At 37.9% G+C, this 21,632-nt stretch overlaps 1 protein-coding gene across 1 annotated transcript; it reads left to right on the top strand.

Moving 5' to 3' along the window:
- The first annotated feature begins 1,704 nt into the window (after window positions 1–1,704).
- GIMD1 (GIMAP family P-loop NTPase domain containing 1) lies at window positions 1,705–15,633 on the top strand. Its single transcript, XM_049786544.1, is given in 5 exon segments — window positions 1,705–1,912; window positions 1,915–2,163; window positions 5,388–5,449; window positions 13,545–13,746; window positions 15,536–15,633. Coding segments are annotated over 5 exon segments (819 nt in total).
- The last annotated feature ends 5,999 nt before the right edge of the window (window positions 15,634–21,632 follow it).

Genomic DNA, 21,632 nt, shown 5'->3' with positions numbered 1-21,632 from the left:
TGAATATGTCATGATTAACTGATATGGCAAACGTGCTGAAATAAGTACACTAGTGTTTTCACTAACTAGGAATAAATAACATACATTATGTATGAAAGTGGCCAAGATAATTTTGAAATTCTGTGCTGTCAAATAGAGTCCATTTCCACGCACTTTATCCTACATAAATCTATTGAATTTTTTTTTTCAGGAAGATTGGGGATCACCCATTACAAAACAAAACCATGAGAATTGTTTTGATTGTTTTAGTTCTATTTAACACATACCCATCTTGCAATTCTTTATGGTATAGTCACTAATTAACAGTGCCCTAAAGTAAAGTAAATGAATCCTAGAAACAGAAGTTTCAGGGAATATCTACTAAAATTTTAGGTCTGTCGAGTGATATTAAAAAATAAATTTAGTGATGATTAAAAGAAGATACTGAGAACTCCAGTAACAGATCGACAAAAGAAGAGACAGGCATTGCAGCCCCAGAGCCGAGAACACTACTGCCAGAGAGGTTAAGGTTCATACAAATAACTAATGTGACAACCGGAGGAAGTGTTTGCTAAGACATTTACCACCAGGAAAGGTGTTGCCATATAGCAGAAGGAAAGAAATTCTATAATTACTTTTGATTAAAATAAATAAAAGTAAATCATAACAAAATTAATCCAATTGATAATAGCTGACACAGGTAAGCGACCTCAGTGATCTGGGATCACCTTGAGAGACCCCAGAATGAATATGAGGCTCATTTTAGGTGTTCAAGTTAGGGCCTGTTAGGGGCTAACCTGTCAGAGAAACAGATACACTGACAGTTCATGAAACTCCGTAGCCCTAAGGAAAAATAATAAAAGCTGCCATTTTAAAAGATATATATTGACTATTTTATAAGAGAAATTATGTGAGCTCTCATTTTCACCAGAAAACAAAATTATATGTCTTCTTAAACAGTCTTTACATTTCATAGATGCATCCAAGAAGTAAGAAAAGATTTTTTTTTCAAATGTCTTTTGTGTGTTCAAAGAATCAAGAGTGGGGAGAGGTGAGGTCAGTACAAAAATGCAAGTAGGCCTGTTTCTTTCACAGTTCTGTTTCTACTTCTCCTCTAAGAGAATAATAATAATAATGGGGGAGCAACGTATTGCTGAGGACTGAATCCGGCATCTTATCATGCCAGGTATGTCATCTGTCACTTGAATCAAATTGCCACCCTCTCCAAATAGAATATTTTTCAAATCCTGCAGTTAGCTGTATTCCTGAATTCAGTAGTAACCTCAGTTCTGGTTCCTCAACCAACCAGCTACAATGCTGAGGAATTATATTCTCTGGACGAGGTTTCTTTTTTTTTTTTTTTTTTTTTTTTCACACTCGGCGGTGCTCAGGGGTTACTCCTGGCTGTCTGCTCAGAAATAGCTCCTGGCAGGCACGGGGGACCATATGGGACACCGGGATTCAAACCAACCACCTTTGGTCCTGGATTGGCTGCTTGCAAGGCAAACGCCGCTGTGCTAATCTCTCCAGGCCCGAGGTTTCTTTTTTCTATATTGGTGTTTTGCTTTTCTCGTTTTACCACTACTGTTTGTGCTTCCTCCTTTCTTCCTTGTATGTGTGACTTCTCATTTCCCACGGCAAATAACTAACATTTTCCCAATATCTGGGTGTTGTAGAACTGGTGGTGCCTCTGCGCCAGTGGGATACTCCCTCCTCGAGGCTTTAATGATAGAGGGGAAAGCAGAGCACAGGATCCTGCTGGGGCTAAAGAAGCTCGGAGAATGCAGAAGTCTACCTGCTGGTTCTGTGTCTCTACTTACTCCCATCTCCAACATGATGATCATCAACTTAGTCCTTTTTGGCATGACTCAGAGTAGGAAGAGTTCTGCAGGGAACATCCTGCTGGGAAACACCGACTTCCACAGTCACTTTGCTCTAGTCTTGGACGCAGTTGTCACCTCCATGGCTTCGTGTGTCGAGGAGTCAGGAGATAATCCTACGTGTGCAGGTGCTGGACACCTGGGTTGCCCACAAGCAGGCTGAGTGAGCAGCACGTGGAGCAAGAGGTGAAGGAGGCCTTAGCTGGTCACTTCAGACAGGAGAGTCTCCACCTTGCACTGCTGGCACAGATAGTAGATGTGCCTCTCTGTTAGCAGGAAGCAGATGCTAGTCCAGCTGATCCAGGTAACCATCACAGTAGTGCCTTTGTCTCCATGAGGAGGACAGAGCCTAACACCGGTTTCAAAACCAGCTTAAGACATAGATTAAGCAGAATGCTCCTCTTATAGGACCACTTGGAGAAAAATAATACTTGTTATCCCACCCAGGATCCCATTTTAGCAATTTTCTTATAGAAGTCATTTTATAGCTAGCTCATAGAAATCAAACAAGATCTTAAACTCCAGATTTAACTAAGTTTTAGATATATTTAAACACTGGAAACATGAATATATTTGCAAGTGTGGCCCCACACTGCATCGTCATCACTGGGCAGCTGGGTGCAATGCAGAGCCATCCAAGTCCTGTTACAAGAAACTCTCAAGATCCTGTAAATCGCGTTGCCACCAATTTTCCACTTGCTCTTCAAACAGTCAAGCCCCAGAATCATAAAAGGAGGTCTGACTAGAAAGCTGTTCAGCACTGAGGGAACAATCTCTTACAGCTCCCCCACAAAGGGGTGTTTGTCCACTAATTCAAACACTGGAGACTTTCCTGAGGTTCAATCACAGTGAACAGTCAGGAAAGATGGAGAGTTTATTTTGAGCAAAGAAAGCAGAACTTTCAATAAACTTCATTGTTTGGTTTTTGCTCCTTTTAAGCCAAGACACTGCCACAGGGTCCTTAATGTGAGCCCTGCTGGAATGCACACCTTTGGTTAGAGGTGGATTCCTGTTGTTCATTTCTGATAGTCACTGCTTAACAGATTCAGTCTAGGAATGGAACTAGGAAGAGGGGAGAGTGCCCAGTCAGGTCTCAGCTAGGAAAGAAAGTAGTATATACACAAAGAGTAAAACCATATAGGCCTCAACCTGAGAAGGACTCACCGAGCTGCCCCATTCTATACTATCGCAGAATTCTCTAGCCTTTGGAAACAAGACTTACTTGCTGTTTTGACTGGTATTATTTAGAAGATCTGTCAAAGGTACCAGAGCAATAGCACAGCAGGTAGGGCATTTTTCTTGCATGCAGACAACCTGGGTTCAATCTCCAGCATCCCATATGGTTCCCTGAGCCTGCAAGGAATAATTTCTGAGCAGAGCCAGGAGTAACTTCTGAATACTGTCAGGTATGGCCCAAAACCAAAGAAGAAGAAGAAGAAGAAGAAGAAGAAGAAGAAGAAGAAGAAGAAGAAGAAGAAGAAGAAGAAGAAGAAGAAGAAGAAGAAGAAGAAGAAGAAGAAGAAGAAGAAGAAAAAGAAGAAGAAGAAGAAGAAGAAGAAGAAGGAGAAGGAGAAGAAGGAGGAGGAGGAGGAGGAGGAGGAGGAGGAGGAGAGGAGAGGAGAGAAGAAGAAGAGAAGAAAAGAAGAAGAAAAGAAGAGAAGAAGAAGAAGAAAAGAAGAGAAGAAGAAGAAGAAAAGAAGAGAAGGAGAAGAGAAGAAGGAGGAGAAGAATAAGGAGAAGAAGAGGAGGAGGAGAAGAGAAGAAGATAAGAAAAGAAGAGAAGAAGAAGAAAAGAAGAGAAGAACAAGAAGAAGAAAAGAAGAGAAGATGATGATGAAGAAGAAAAGAAGGAGGAGGAGAAGAAGAGGAGGAGGAAAAGAAGAAGAAAAGAAGAGAAGAAGAAAAGAAGAGAAGAACAAGAAGAAGAAAAGAAGAGAAGATGATGATGAAGAAGAAAAGAAGGAGGAGGAGAAGAGGAGGAGGAGAAGAGAAGAAAAGAAAAGAAGAAAAGAAGAGAAGAAGAAAAGAAGAGAAGAACAAGAAGAAGAAAAGACGAGAAGAAGAGAAGAAGAAGAAGAAGAGAAGAAGAAGAAGAAGAGAAGAAGAAGAAGAAGAAGAAGAAGAAAAGAGAGAAGAAGAAGAAGAAGAAGAAGAAAAGAAGAAGAAAAGAAAAGAAGAAGAAGAAGAAGAAAAGAAGAAGAGAAGAAGAAGAAGAAGAAGAAAAGAAGAAGAAAAAGAAGAAGAAGAAGAAGAAGAAGAAGAAGAAGAAGAAGAAGAAGAAGAAGAAGAAGAAAAGAGAAGAAGAAGAGAAGAAGAAGAAGAAGAAGAAGAAGAAGAAGAAGAAGAAGAAGAAGAAGAAGAAGAAGAAGAAGAAGAAGAAGAAGAAGAAGAAGAATTAAAGCATATACGGTTCAGAGAACTCCTTCTACCTGAATTATCAGATAAGCTACATGGGGAATGGAGAACAGGCATTATCCGTATAAATCCCACTTTTCTTCCATTGGAACACTGATCACTTAGTTGTAGGATGTGATACTTGGGAAGTCCGTATCCTTTGCTTTTAAGAAGACTTTCCCCCCTTTAACCAGCAAGGCCTAAATGTGTTCTAAGTGGCAGGCACACATTTTGTTTTTCAGTAACTGTGCATGGTTCTAAAAATGAGCAACAAAAAAGCCATATGTGTAATCACAAGAAACTAGCGGAAAAAATTAGGGTGACAAGAGTATAAAAAATAATCCTCATCATCCAACTCCTGAAAAATCAAGGACATGCTGTACAAAAGCAAAGAAGAAGAGAAGATGATTGCAATTAAGAAACAATGTGGAATCTAAGAGAGTCCATAAACCTCCCCAGCCTATTAAAGCTGCATTTCAAAGCATTCTGGTGGAAATCAAGTGGGGACAACCTGCATCTTATTCTGTCAGTGTGAGCTTTGCAGTGTTTAAAAGCTTCATCTAGAGCCACTATGAACTAAATATCTAGCTTAAACTATAGATGGATGTAATTCAGCAAATTCAGTAATTCAATAAATTCAGTAAACTAAACCACAAATGTTTTTCAAAAGTTAACCTCTCACCATGTCTCCACATTTTTTCCTCTGTTGGTTATATAATGGGTCAAAAAAAATCTTTGGAAGATACACACATTTTGAAAACAGATTTTTTTCCAGTTTTAGGATATAATATTCTCCATCTTTTTCCTGAAATATGCAAGAGAATTCAATGCATACATGGTCTGCTCTGCACACACCCTTCTACCAAGGTCTTCCTAAGGCCAGAGTCCAATTTAGCAGGTGAAGGCAGAGGGAAGACGGGCTGAAGTTAAAAAAAAAAAAAGTTCAGCCCAGAAGATTCTTTTTTCCAGAATAAATAATTTCTCTCCCACAATAACTCAGCAGTCAATAATCCTCAGGGGAGCCCTGGCCCCTAGGAGGCAGTTCTGGCCTCTACTGGGTTTCCAACATGCTTTTTGTGATCAAAGAGTGTCTCCATATAAACTGGCTATTCACGGATGACCTTCTTCCTGAAGGTACCTCAGATACCAGTGGCAGACATCTGGGTGCACTCACAGATTGGGAGCAGCTGCAGAATGTCTGAATATTCAACAGGACCAGCAGCTGTGAGGAGGGAAGAAGCTGTTGAGGTCTTCTGGTTTCAGACATACTCTGGATCTTTTTCTTCCTTGAGCATGCAAAAAGAGGAAAGGAACATCTGTGACTCCCTCTTCCTTCTCTGTCTTGAAGAGCTGATAAAGAATTGATATGGCGGTGAAGACAAGAGAAGCCACCTTTTCTTCCTGCACTTCCCTGTTCTCTCTCAATCCTTCTATATGAGTGCTCAAATATGTTCCAGGAGTGATAGAATGCCAATGGTGACCTCTGAAACATTTCCCCACAATGAACCCTTTTTATTTATGTTTGGTATTCATGAATTTACAGCAACATGGAGATGCCCCCAAATTGGGGGATAAAGGAAACAAGTCATCTGAATATCATTAGAATGTTTAAAAATCCATAATTAATGAATCACAAAAAAAAAGTAAAGTCACCTTAAGAACAGTGTTAGGCAGCGGCGTTTGTCTTGCAAGGACCAAAGGTGGTTGGTTCAAATCCCGGTGTCCCATATGGTCCCCCGTGCCTGCCAGGAGCTATTTCTGAGCAGACAGCCAGGAGTAACCCCTGAGCACCGCCGGGTGTGACCCCCCCCCCCAAAAAAAAAACAAACAAAAAAGAATATTTCACTAGGCAGGTCTTCAGGGCCACACCTGGTTAATCTGGGCCCTGGGGGGAGGGGGGTGAGAAATTCCTCCCTATGCATCCAAAAACTACAGAGGCAGGGCTAGGCACAGAACACTCCGCATGCCAGGATTTCTGGGTGCCTTTGACAGGTATGTTGGGGGCTCTGGGCAGGACAGCTAGCCATAGGCCCCCTGGGCTGACCACTTAGTCCAGGGGCCTGAGATCCCCCACACTAGGCGGGTCTTCAGGGCCACGCCTGGTTAATAGGGCCCTGGGGGGGGTGAGAAATTCCTCCCTATGCATCCAAAAACTACAGAACTGCACTTTATGTATTAAGAGTATTCCTTATCCTTATGTTATGTTTTGCGTATCCAGAATGTTCATTTTGTATTCTGCCCTTTCCCACACCCCTACAAAGCTCCTTTTTTACTCCTTAACTCTCTAACCTCCCCAAACGTCACTAACCTACATTACTCTTTTTAACTTCAGTACTGTACAATCCTAATCACAGACCAAAGCCATGCATTGTGTGTAACAACCCCAAACTGTTTCAAGAGATATAAAATGGACACGTATTTCTTTAGAATATTTTGTGTTTTTTCTCTGACAGCTATAATTCTTACTAAATGTTGTCTAATACAGTGATGATTCTAACCACTTTTTATCTTCTCTTTATGAGCTGTTTAACAAGGAATTTTGGTAAAAAGAGTCCCCCAGTTTAATGCTTATGATTGAACCATATCATGGGAATCATTGGACTTGTTCTTATGGCCCCCATATGCTCCATTAACTCCACATGGCATTGCTCCTTTTTTGCATAGGCACATTAAAATGGGAAAATACTATACATACAAATAAGATCCTATCTAATAGAGATTGGAACACACAAATCTTGTAGTGCAAAGGGACCTTACACCCTGAACATTGACATAACGACCTGGCACAGACCTCTGAAGAAAGGGCATTTTTCCATTCACCACTGAACCAGGGAAGCCATCCATGAAACGTCCAGGCTTGTCTATAACCTCACCTGGAAGCAATCCTCTACCTCGGAAGAGCCTACACTGCTCAGACATCGACCTGCTCAAAAGAGACTTCCCTTAACACTGAGAAGACTTAACAACATCAACGACCTGCTTACAGGACAGGGTTCCCTGCATTGCCCTTTGATTGTGAGGTGAAACAAGAGGACGCTCCACATCCTGATTTCAATGTAGGATATGCAGATTACAGGATCTTTAATACAGAAACATGATACCAACAACAGACTGTGTGAAAAATAAAAGTGTGTTGGCACTACAGACAATGTCTTGGAATGGACGATCTAGCTTGCCTGAAGCCTAGAGTTGGTCTTGTACCAGGAAACTTCAGGGTCAGGTATCTTTGTATTTAGGCCAAGGTTATTCCTTTCCATGTCCCTCATATTTTGTTGGGCCTATGCAAACAACAATTGCCACTCTAACACCATTTTTACTGTGCTCCTTTGACTCTAATCCTTAAAAAGAACCCACTTAAAATTTGAGGTTAACTTAAGCTAATATGCACGTACATGGAAATGTAAAAAAAGTACTATGCCTGTAATGTTTAAGGAGTTACGTAAGTTTTATGGCTTTAGATTGCCTTGTGTGCTGTTAAGAAATATTATAATGTGTTACAATCTTGGGACTTGCGGGACAAAGTAATTGTACATGGATTCTGTCTTATTTATCTTAATGTTCTTTGGCTGAAATTTTAAAGTTAAGATATCAGCAAGGGGACTTCTGAGAATTATGTTATGGGTGATTGTCCTTCCACTGTAACTTTACCTTGTCCTCTTTCTTTGCATCTCATAATTAAAAATAAAAAATTAAAAAAAAAATAAGAACAGTGTTAGGGCACAGCACAGTCACCTGCCGAGCAGCGCCCCGGAACAAGCTTCCCCCTCTCACAGTGCTGTTATCAGTAGTTGCTCTCATCAGGCTCCAATCCTATATTCTTGCTTTCCAATCAATGACTTGGCTGCTAGGGTTCTAAGAGAATGTGTCAATAAAAGGCAGGGCCTGAATATGCTCAAAGAAAGATCCTGGGCTTAGCTGTCACAGAGAATTTATTGAAAAATATACTCTGTTACAATTTGAGGTATGACTTAAATGTCACTAAGACTTTTTTTTGGCTCTGGTTCCTCACATATAAAATAAAAATAATTTTACCTATCTTAAAGAGTTCTGGGGATTAGATTTAATACTTGCAATATGCTTGGCACTGGGCCTGACTTATAGAGGGTTTGCAAAGACTAAATTAGAAAGTTATTACTGTTATCATCACCACCCAGATGGTGAAGAGTACCTATTCAATGAACTATTAGACATGAATAATGTACACAAAGGTTAAGAAGAATGATTTCTGGAGTAACTCAATACCCATGTTCTTTAGACACTGACTTGCTTTGTGATCTTGCAAGTAATTTCTTTACACTGGCAAGCCAGAAAAGATAATGGCATCCACTAGATTATTTGAGGAATAATGCCATATTACCCTAACATGAAGTTGACACATGGTAAGTGCTAAGTACATGGTATAGGCATTTTACTGCTGTTGTTCTCTTATCCCAAAATTAGAACATCATGCTTTTAGCCTTCTCTGGGATTACCTTACTAGGTTTACTGAAGAAAATATCAATGATAAAAAAGCTTACAGAGTCCTGATTCATAGCTATAAAATCGTCCTTATTAGTTTAGAAACTTTCTGGGAAGAAAACTCACTAGCTTTGTAAAGTTCAACTGAGAAGCCCCAGTTTAGTAGGAAGGACATTGGGTCTGGCAGTCAGGAGGTCTCTCTTCCAAGCTCAGGACTGCCAACTACCAGCTGTGTGGCTTTGGCCAACCCAGTGACAGTAGAAGACCTCAGTGTTCTCTCATCTGCCAAACAAGGCAATTTAGAAAGATAATGACTAATACTTGCTAATGCTCTCAATCTGATCTAAGGAAGTCTTATCATTCATCTCTGGTTTTCTGAAAAGGAAAATGTGCTGTAAGGTGGCTTCTCAGCCCACTTAAAGGGAATAGCATAAAATCTAAAGAATGGTTCTTATTGTCCTCCTGTTCCACGATAAATTTTTTTCCTCAGTTGATGTAATAGTTGGCTTTTTAAGAAGTTTCTCCCTAAAAAGTCCAGATGCTATGATTTCATCAACCACAAACAAATGGGGCAGGGCTGGTGAGGTCCTGGGAAATGAACATAATTCCTGGAATACAAAGCTTATATCCTAACCAGTTGTCCCTAAAGAACTCGATGGACTCATACCCATTAGCACTCTGAAACCAAACAATTCATGATTGTAAAACTTCCATGTAGCTTAGCTATATATTTAAATTATTAACACCAGGCAACTTACACTAACTTACCTTATTCTTGAATTTTTAGGTAAGGTATCAATCAACTGATTATTCTTTCTCCAGATCGAGAGAGAGCACATTTGGCCTCTGACTATAGACTATATATAGTCTCTCTCTCTATATATATATATATAATATATTATATATTATATATATATTATATATATGTTGCTCGGTCTATATAGAATATATATATTCTATATAGACCGAGCAACATGACTTTAAAAGATTCAACTGTTTTTTAGCCAAAAACAAACCTAAAGATTATGAGCAAAATCAAGTATTTTCTTTTTTGGCAGTAATTCAAAAGTGCAATTTCTCTCAGTTTAGGACATGAGCTCCTTTTCATAAATAATCATCAACATATTAAAACTTTCTGGTGGCTAAACATATGGGTTTTAAATAGTGTCGAGCTTATAAACCTATTATCCTTTGGTGCTCTAGGTAATTTTCCCTAATTGATATTATGTTTTAAAAGTATGGGAAATGTCTGGTGGAGACAAAAAGGAAATGTGCTAATGTTATAATATAATGAACCATTAACTAAAGACATACTGTGAAAGTTTTGCCATTTAATGCAATAAGTACAAGCCAAGAGAATTCTGTTGTAACTCAGGAAAAGACCAAGCAATTTATTTAAGCCAAGCAATTTATCTTGCATGAATTTTTACTATGTGATTGAAAGATAATGGCAAATGTCCCGTGCATCATTCAACTTAGGAGGTGAACCCAGGAGAAACTCGGGGAGCTAAGAGCAATCGCTAAACATTTGATTGTATCAAACTTTTTTCAATAATACATGGTCAATATAAACAAATAAAAATTGTGCCAAATGAGTAATATTGGGTGTGGCTCTAAATTCAAGAAACTTCCAAAGACAAGAATGATAACAGAGTTGTAGTAGTGGAACTTGCAGAGAAATAAAATCCTGATACTCTATAATCCCTAGCACTCTTTCTTTGATTGATATATGATAAACACAATATCTTATAATGCCAAAAATCAGAAATCATCACATACCAGAAACTTATCCTGATTCTTCTCTTATATCCAGATACAACCTCCACCCAAATATAACAATCTCATAAAAGGTACTAAATAAATGCCCCCATTAGAGTACATGAATAAATTTTCTGTCACAACATTTGTGATTTTAAGTTTAAAGTATTTTCCTCCAACTCTCCGTATCTTAGCTCTAAATTTACAAGAGACTCTCAACTATAAAAATAATTTTGGTTTTGTCCTGTATCTCTAGATCAAAACAGATCCTCAATAAATATTATATAAGGGATTACTCACCCACAGAACCTTAAAAAAACTCAGCTTCTCAGACTTCATTACAAAATTAACATAAATGGTAGAAGCTTTTTATTTCCAGAATATACTTCTGATATATGAAGATTAAATACTTCATTACAGACACCAATGGTATTGGATCAGGGCCCTTTCTAAGATTTCATCTTAACTTAATTACATCTGCAAGTGCCCTTTTTCCTAATAAAGTCACATTTCGGGTACTGGAAGTTAGGACTTACTTCAGCACATGAATTAGAAGCAGGGGAAATATCAGAAGACCATCATTATTTTATTTTACAACTCTACCAGAGGTGTGTCACAATCTACTGAATATATAATAAACCTAAATAGGCCTCCTAATTTTGCTGTCACTGTTAGCTAAGATGCAATTTTGACATTACACAAATACTTTGATGTACAAAAGAGCTATGTTCTATAAATCCTAGGGTCATATTATGCTGAATTTTTGTCATGACAAAAGTACCTGAAAAAATTCCTTTGTAAAATTTGTTCAATTTGAACATAGCCTAATCTTGTTATTTCAATTCAGATTTTCTTAAAGCAGGGAACCTTTAGAATAACGAGAAATATATGGACAGTGGATCTATTCCCCTGAAAGAATTCATTTGAATACAAAATATAAAGTGCAGTCTACAGGAATATCTAAGACACTGAATTATACAAATTTTACAGAAGTTTAATTTTTGTCTTCCCAAATTTAAAGTTATGTCAAAATACTCAAAATAAAAACTAAATATCTGAAACTGTCTATTTGAAATGAGGGTAAGAGTCTAAATTCCAAATTAACCAACAACTAAAAACATGCTAAAAGGTTTTTGATGGCTATAGATAGACCTTGCCTTCCAAGAATTCAGTCAAGTTGAGATGATGGGTAAATAAACAGTCAGACTGTATTAAGAATAGTTGGGTACTATTGTCTTCAGATATTTCTAATTTTTCTTTTGTCTTGGGATCACAACCAGGGGTACTCATGGGTACTCCTGTCAACTTTGGGAGACCACATGGGATACAGGGGATGGAACTCTAGTTGGTCACATGCAAGGTAAATACCCTACCTGTTGTACCATCATTCCAGCCCCCTAATTTTGAATATCTTGGCCTATAATGCATTACAATCCATTCTGATCCTTCTTCCTCTATTTTTTAACTGTTGAAAATAATGTTAAAGGCCCGGAGAGATAGCACAGCGGCGTTTGCCTTGCAAGCAGCCGATCCAGGACCAAAGGTGGTTGGTTCGAATCCCGGTGTCCCGTGCCTGCCAGGAGCTATTTCTGAGCACAGCCAGGAGTAACTCCTAAGCACTGCCGGGTGTGACCCAAAAACCAAAAAAAAAAAAAAAAGAAAGAAAAAGAAAAAAAAAAGAAAATAATGTTAAAATATTTATATTACATTTTTCAATATATTCAAGTTTTCCAATATTATATTAACCCTAGCTTGCAAACATACATTGAAGATGGTTTCCTATTTTTCAAGGTTAAAAAAAAGTTTGTACTAATCTCTCTATACATTTGTTTCACCAACCATAAGAGAAATAATAGTAACTCCTATAAAGCATCAGCTACATCAGGTTGAGCTTTAAAACAAAAGTATGTATAAAGTGCTAAGTAATCAGCACAATATCTGGCATTAAACGTTAGTGTTCTCTTTCTTTCAATCATTAGAGATCCTGGATGTTGTTTTTATTCCTATAAATTTGAAATATTATTGTTATTACAAATTGTAAGCCGCTTTGGAAAAAAAATTTCTAACAGAAGTGTTTGGAATGAAATAATTATTTAATGTCATATCATCATAATTTCATATAACTTTGAAAATATTAAAAAAAAGTTGGGGCCAGAGAGATAGCATGGAGGCAGGGTGTTTGCCTTGCATGCAGGACAGTGATTCAAATCCCGGCATCCCATATGGTCCCCCAAGCCTGCCAGGAGCGATTTCTGAGCGTAGAGCCAGGAGTAACCCCTGAGTGCTGCTGGGTGTGACCCAAAAACAAAACAAACAAAAAAAGAAAATATTAAAAAAGTTAAATGTTTATCCTAGATGCTTTTCATATTGCGTGAACAATTTACCACATGCTATTACTTCTGCTTTATATCAGCTTATTTTCACTAATCAAACAAGAATTTATTACATAACTAACTTCCAAATATTGCTAAACAATGGCACACAAATCTTCAATGTTTTTCAACATTAGAGGAAGTCATCCGATAAATTGGGTTTGATTCTAGGCATGTGAAGAGGATGCGAATCACCGTTAATATTTTGTAGTTGTTCCAAATCACCAAATGTATTTTGACTTAGCTTTTCCATTACATGTCATCTGATTAACCAAAAGATTGTATCCAGATTATGTAAGTATAAGTCCTTAGAAGATGCCTTTAGCAATGATAACACAACATTCCTTCTAAAATAGATGACCATTCCTTTGTCCAAGGTTCTCTGACTTAACAGTTCAGTGATTCTAATTGAATCAGGTTATAAGCCAAATATAAATGATTGCAAATGTTATAAGTGTGATTATATCATACGCAGATTGATATGCAATTGGAGTTATCTAAAAGTAAAATGAGAACTAAAGTATTTTTGTTAAAAATACATCCACCCCTCTCCTTATTAATATCCATTACTTGACCCACCTTTATTTCCTATAGCATCCACTAGTGTTTAGAAACAATGAAATGTTAACAGTCTATATTGGATCAGTTAACTCCTTTGCTCATTAGTCTAAGGCAAAGTCACTTAACCACTTCTCTCTTCCAGGAACTTTGGGATATGCCTGGAAGAATTATACTGCCATTCTTCCACCCATGCAGAAAAAAAGAGGAGGCTGAGTTCAATGAGGATTCATACTTACTTGAGGCCTCCAAAGCACTGCTAGCTCTACTTAAATCTATTCAGTGTAGATATATTTTCCAGTATAAAAGAGAAAACGCTTTTAATGAGCAAAAAAGAAAGACTTGGGGCCGGCGAGGTGGCGCTAGAGGTAAGGTGTCTGCCTTGCAAGCACTAGCCAAGGGAAGATCGCGACCGCGGTTCGATCCCTCGGCGTCCCATATGGTCACCCCAAGCCAGGGGCAATTTCTGAGCGCTTAGCCAGGAGTAACCCCTGAGCATCAAACGGGTGTGGCCCAAAAACCAAAAAAAAAAAAAAAAAAAAAAAGAAAGAAAGAAAAGAAAGACTAAGAGAATTTAGAAAAAGAAAAGTGTTACCAAGCTGACTTTCCAATAAAATTTAGATTTAAAAAAAAAAAGTATCAGGTTTTGGAGAGTGAGAAGTTCAGGAGACTTTGCTAAGATGAACGTGATCACCAGCATATGATCACACACAGTCAGCGAAAGTGAAGACTGGTATAATAACCACTGCAAAAATGATTTAGTCATTAAAAAAAAATTAAGGGGCCAGAACGATAGCAGAGGGTAGGGCACTTGCCTTGCACACAGCCTCATGAGTTTGATCCTTAGCATCCCATATGGTCCCAGAGCAGCTCCAGGAGTACTAAGCCAAAAGTAACCTCTGAGTATCATCGGGTGTGGCCCAAAAAACAAACAAAAACAAAACATAAAAAAAAAGATTCAAGATTTCTTGGGCAAATCGTGCATAAGACACAATTACACTCATATACATATATAATAGCAGTTTGTGTGAGGAAGATGATTCTTGAAAACTTTTAATTTACAATAGTATTAATAACAGCTAAAAGGGAAAATGGGCTCAATCCTTTGCCAGTAGAATAAGAAAAATTATGGCATACATTCAGAATGTAATTCTAGAGATGAGAATAACCATGTTATAACTAAATGTGAGAATTTCATAAATTACTCAAAGAAGCTTAAAGAAATCAGACATAAAATATTGTGGTTCCATTTACTGAATGTTCAAGAACAGTTCAAAGGAATATAGTGTAACCCACACTGACCTTAGAAGCACAGGAAGTGGGGAGAGTGGTGACTTGCAGAGACCTCTGAAGCCCTGGCACAGTTATGTATTGGAAATATTTATAAGCTGGAGGCAGTTTTCATGGGTGTGTGTTCATGCTGTTCAAGTTCAAAAACAATTTATTCTTCTTCGCTGTACGTAACATTTAAAATGAATATTTCAAATTAATAAACTGTTATCTATATTTTAAAAGTTAGCTCCAGGGGCTGGAGATAGCACAGCAATAGGGCAAGCTGCCTTGCCTGCAGCTGATTCAGGACAGACAGTGGTTCGAATTCCAGCATACCAGCATCCTCCATGCCTGCCAGGATTGACTTCAGAGCACAGTCAGGAGCTATTCCTGAGCTCTGCTGCATGTGACCCAAAAACCAAAATTAAATAAATAAATAAATAAATAAATAAATGCTAGCTCCAGTGTACTTAATTCAAGTCAATCAAATGACCTCTTTTGGATACACTTCAACTACTATAATGGTTAAAATCTGGTACTAAATGGTTCTAATTTAGACTCAGAAATAACAGTTAAAAAACCAGAGGCAAGTTATAAGTAAAAGCTAGGAAGCTCTCAGGAAAAAAAAAATCACTTCCTTTCTTTCTCATTGGTAGCTGTAGATGCTCTATTTTAAAATAATGTATCCATTTCCTAATGAACGTTAAGTGAACCAAGATCAACAAGTAGAAAGATGCATAGAATGAAATCTATTATCTTTATTTCTGAACCTACTGTTAACTCCAGCATACTATCTAAGTATCCACAGTATCCAAGAGGCACCATCTTGCACACAATGCTTTCCCATGTACCTTTACAAAATAGCAAATCCAAAATCTAGATCAGCAGAACAGAAGCTAGTTGGTAATAAGATGACCAAATCTGAGAAATCTCGCTGCAAGCTCCTGAAGCTGACTAGTTGAGAGTATTTACTGCCTGGATGATAGGTCACTGAGCATGCACTGAGTAAATTCACCATTACTAGGGATAACCATTTGCAAGAAAAGAACCAGGTGACCAGAATAAGTTCAAAGAAGAATAAGGTCTAGTAAGTTTTCTATGGAGGCAGAAGCGATGATCCATCATGAGCAGTGCTAGCTTTGAATATTCTTGATCTAGGTTTGATTCCTGGAATCTCATATGGTCTCCTGATCTCTCCCAGGAGCAGATGACCTCTGAGCAGAGCCAATAGTGAGCCCTGAGAACTACCTAATCTGAACCCAATACTGAAAAATGAGATTCATCTTTGGTGTCCAGCGACATTTACTGTTAATATCTATAACATTTTCTCACATCCATTCAGATATCTAACTTATATGGTATCTTAAACCCAGTAAACTTTTAACTTCAAACCGTAAAAATATTTTTAAAAGATTGGGAGATAATGGACTTGATAATCTGCACAGGTGTGGTTAGAATCTCATATACAAACCATATATCATCATCTAAAATTTTCAATTTCAGACTTTTGGGGGTTATGTTTATCTATACACTTTTATTCATGATGAATTTACTTAATTTTGTTTTGGTAAGGGTTTTACAATTTGTTTAAGGCAGGTTTTCTGTATTGTTATTTTTTAAAATTTTTTTATTTAAACAACTTTATTACATACATGATTGTGTTTGGGTTTCAGTCATGTAAAGAACACCACTCATCACCAGTGCAACATTCCCATCACCAGTGTCCCAAATCTCCCTCCTCCCCACCCAACCCCCGCCTGTACTCTAGACAGGCTTTCTATTTCCCTCGTACATTCTCATTATTAGGATAGTTCAAAACGAAGTTATTTCTCTAACTAAACTCATCCCTGTTTGTGGTGAGCTTCCTGAGGTGAGCTGTAACTTCCAGCTCTTTTCTCTTTTGTCTGAAAGTTATTATTGCAAGAATGTCTTTCATTTTTCTTAAAACCCATAGATGAGTGAGAACATTCTCTCTCTCTCTCTCTCTCTCTCTCTCTCTCTCTCTCTCTCTCTCTCTCTCTCTGACATTTCACTCATCATAATAGATTCCATGTACATCCATGTATAGGAAAATTTCATGACTTCATCTCTTCTGACAGCTGCAATATATTCCATTGTGTATATGTACCACAGTTTCTTTAGCCATTCATCTGTTGAAGGGTATCTTGGCTGTTTCCAGAGTCTTGCTATGGTAAATAGTGCTGCAATGAATATAGGTGTAAGGAAGGGATTTTTGTATTGTATTTTTGTGTTCCTAGGGTATATGCCTAGGAGTGGTATAGCTGGGTCATAAGGGAGCTCGATTTTCAGTTTTCGGAGGCATCTCCATATTGCTTTTCATAAAGGTTGAACTAGACGGCATTAAGAGTTCCTTTCTCTCCACATCCCTGCCAACACTGCTTGTTCTCATTATTTGTGATGTGTGCCAATCTCTGGGGTGTGAGGTGGAACCTCATAATTGTTTTGATTTGCATCTCTCTGATGGTTAGTGATGTGGAGCATTTTTCATGTGTCTTTTGGCCATTTGTATTTCTTCTTTGTCAAAGTGTCTGTCCATTTCTTCTTCCCATTTTTTGATGGGATTAGATTTTTTTTTTCTTGTAAAGTTCTGTCAGTGCCTTATATATTTTGGAGAATAGCCCCTTATCTGATGGGTATTGGGTGAATAGTTTCTCCCACTCAGTGAGGTGCTCTGGTATCCTGGGCACTATTTCTTTTGAGGTGCAGAAGCTTCTCAGTTTAATATATTCCCATCTGTTAATCTCTGCTTTCACTTGCTTTCAGAGTGCAGTTTCCTCTTTGAAGATGCCTTTAGTCTCAATGTCCTGGAGTATTTTACCGACGTGTATATATCTTATGGTTTCGGGTCTGATATTGAGGTCTTTCATCCACTTGGATTTAACCTTCGTACATGATGTTAACTGGGGGTCTAAGTTCAATTTTTTGCAAGTGGCTATCCAGTTGTGCCAACACCACTTGTTGAAGAGGCTTTCTTTGTTCCATTTAGGATTTCTTGCTCCTTTATCAAAAATTAGGTGATTGTATGTCTGGGGAACATTCTCTGAGTATTCAAGCCTATTCCACTGATCTATGGTACAGGGGATTAAATTCAGGTTCTCACACAAGCTAACTTTTCCACTGAGTTATACTTTTAACTAAATTGTATTTTCCAGATTCTCAAACTTTAAGAATTTTGTTTTGTTTTGTTTTGTTTTGTTTTTTGTTTTGTTTTTGGGCCACACCCGGTGGTGCTCAGGGGTTACTCCTGGCTGTCTGCTCAGAAATAGCTCCTGGCAGGCACGGGGGACCATATGGGACACCGGGATTGGAACCAACCACCTTTGGTCCTGGATTGGCTGCTTGCAAGGCAAACACCGCTGTGCTATCTCTCCGGGCCCAAACTTTAAGAATCTTAAAGTTTCATTTTCAACATGTGCTGTTTTAGGAGAAAATGTGGTGTTGAATTTGGATGAAATTCACATTGATCTTTCCAAATTCCTAGGTGTGAAAAGTTTAATGGGTTTAAAAAAAAACAACTATCAGTGAAATATTATTTTAGAACTGCAAATTTAAGTGGATGCATGTTATGCTAATGAAGCAATTTACAAAACAATGGGAAATTTTCAAGCTACCCCTACTGGATAAGAAGGTTCATCACATGAATGCCAATGTAAAATGAGATAGTAACAATTTACTATTTGAACCATTCCTTTAACATGCAGTAAAGGCAAAGGTTAATGGAGGAGTTAACTCCTTTCAATAAAAATATTATTTTCTTGTAATTACTGAACCCAAAGCTTCCTTTTGCTGCCGTTGCTAAGGACAGTTGCCTGTCAGATAGGAAATGATGGTGATGAAGACATCAAATAGCATACATATTTTATTCAAAAACCCAGAGAACTGGGAATAATATGTATCAGGAGGGAGTGAGAGAAAAGGTGAAAGGAAAATATCAAGCAAGGGAATACATAAGAGTGAAAAATATATACAATAATTAATTCACACTCTGAGATTCTATGTGGGTCCCCCCCACCTTTTTTTTTTTTTTTTTTTTTTTTTGCTTTTGGTCACACCCAGCAGCACTCAGGTTACTTCTGGCTCTATGCTCAGAAATCGTCCCTGGCAGGCACTGGGAACCATATGGGATGCTGGGATTCGAACCACCGTCCTTCTGCATGAAAGGCAAATGCCTTACCTCCATGCTATCTCTCCAGCCCTGGTGGCTCACTTTCAAACAATTATTTCATTGTTCTGGGTCCTCTCTCCAAGGCTTTTGTTTTGTTTTTAGCTATACTCCTATGAATTATCACTGCCTATATTTATCCAAAAGAAAAATTGTGACTATATAAAGTGCAATAAATAAGACTGCATGAGCCACTTGCCAACTTCCATTCCAAGTTGATAAATGAAGAACACAGGTAGGTTAGACAGCAACTTTCTTTTCACCATTAATTAAAAAATTGGGATGATCATGCAATTAGTACTCCAAATAGTGTACATCGGCAAAGTTATTTTAAATTACTGACTTATCAGTCATGCAGCTACCATATATTCTGACATCCTCCTAGGTGTTACAAGGGACTACAATTCCCATGAGTGAAACGGAGGATTAAGGTGCCCGGCTCAGAAGGAAGGCAGTGGCTGCCAACAGCAGCAGCTTGTCTTGGCCAAGGGTTCCTATGACCCTTCCCTGGCAAAATAAAACTAGTAAGTTCTCTTTGTAACTACTCCAAAGAAAGATTTAATGATCTCAACAACAGAACCTTTTAAATGCTTCTCATTTTAAATGAATTACCGAAATCTTAGGTGGAATGCTAGAGTTTCATTTTTGTTTTGAGTCATTCCCTATAGTTGGAACAACAACAACAAAAAAAAAAAAAAAATAAGAGGCCATGCGACTAACTGACATGAGATGAAGTTACAAGCTATAATGGAGAAAGATACAGGATTACTAAGAGTTAGAAGAGAATCATACATGCCAGAGGCTTCTATTTTTATTTTGATTCGTGGGGAGAGGGTGAGTAAAATGATTACCTTTAAGGAGATATACAATTGTTAAGAGGCTGAAAGCAATTTGTAAATTATAAAGCATTACACATTTTAGTAATAATTCATGATGACATAATAAAAATCCAGGACAGCAGATAGCTATTAATAGATTCCCTGTTTGTCAGAAAAGGTCACAGAAACTCCATAAAACTTTGGAGGGCAAGACAGCAATTTGCAAAATAGTCACAAACTTAGTGATAGTAAGTTATTTTGTTTGTGTTATGTTTAGAGACCACACCTGGTGGTGCTCAGGACTTAATCATGTCTCTGCATTTATGGAACATTTTGGAGGGCTTGGGAACCATTAGGACTTGTAAGCTGAAGACTCATTCTACCTTCTGTAGCAAAAGCACACAGCTATAAATTTGTACTTTTAAAGACACGACGTAAAATTTTTCTGGGAAATTGAGAAGGCAAGGCACACATCCTTTGATTCTGCTAGGGTTTGGTCTTTGGGGATTGTTTGCATGGAGGATATGGCATTGGGTCACACCTGGCAGTTCTCAAAGCTTACTCACAGTTCTGTGCTCAGGGATCTCTCCAACCTGTCCTTGAGGACCAGAGTGCCAGGAAAAAAAACAATGAAACTAGCCTCAGCCAATTCCTTAACCTATGCCATGAACTATCTGTCCTGCCATCTGTGTCCTTTCAAAGTCCTAAGAAAGACACAAAAAGAAATACTTCCACCACCAAGAGCTTGAAAATTGCTGCTTCTATTTCCACTATAGTAACATTGCACAGTTTGAAAATCCTCCTGTTCTCCATCAATAAGAAGTACTGGTCAGCATTTAAGGAACATCTCTAGAGGGGGAAGAAATAAGATAGCAATCCAGCCTGTGTGAAAAATAAAGATTCCATTAAAGTCTAGGCACTAGTCCTCTAGGAAGTTCTGTGGTCACACCCCTCTTACTGATGACAGAAATAAGGAATATAGAGACTTAACAGTTGCCTAAAGTTACACAGGCAATTAAGAGCCAGGAATCATAAATACTAATTGGAACTTACTAAGTTCCATACATTTCCTTATCAACTCTGAGAGTCACCAAGCTAAAGAAGATCCTGGGATCAATTAAAGTCACTGATGTCACTGTCCATAAGGACCTTGTTATCAGTTTTCTCTTTATCTGCGCCATCTACTCTGCTGAAATGCTTATTAAAAATTTCAATAAGCTATTTGAAATATTTATAAATAATCTAAATGGAACTCTATGCAGTTTTAAAAAAAGACCAAAATTTTTTTCCTCTTGGACTTTCCTGTACCCATGCACTTACTGCTTAAATGATAGAAACAACACAGGGGAAAATTTCCAACTTCATATTAAAAACAACATGCCCTAAAAAATCACTCATCTCAAAAGGAATTCCACAAGGAATTTCTATATATAAAAAAAGCTAGCACTCCCAATATTCACTTGAAGACAATGGACCCACATTGCATAAGAAAGTCTCTTAGGAGAGGCTGTTTTTTTTTTCCTGATTTAGTTTGCAATATATAAACAGATGCTGAGAGGCACCAGCTGTTCAGCTGCGTCACCTAAAACCATCTGCTACTGTGGAAATCCTGAAAGGGCTGAATACCATAAGAGTAAGGAAGATTATGCCCAGTTTACTAACAGGCAGTTTCTCTCAAAATCTGAGAGCTCTTTCATCCTAGCAATACAAGTAAAACAAAATACTGGACAAATGTGATTGATAAATTGAATGCCTTTATGTAACTTGAAAATCTGGTTCCTTATCAACTCCTAAATTCTTTTTCTCTAAAGCAGTTTTTCATTGATCTTTATATGCTAGAGATCTAGGGGATTAGAGGGGGAAGTCTAGTCATTTGGAAAAACAGACATATAAGTTAGAGGAAGTTAGGAGAAACTTCAAGTTTTTGTGATGTACTCCTTTGCTGTAAATTTCCTTTTAG

This window comes from Suncus etruscus, chromosome 14 (genome assembly GCF_024139225.1).
Source record: "Suncus etruscus isolate mSunEtr1 chromosome 14, mSunEtr1.pri.cur, whole genome shotgun sequence".
Lineage (NCBI taxonomy): Eukaryota > Metazoa > Chordata > Mammalia > Eulipotyphla > Soricidae > Suncus > Suncus etruscus.
This window is presented reverse-complemented; position numbering and strand designations above follow the sequence as displayed.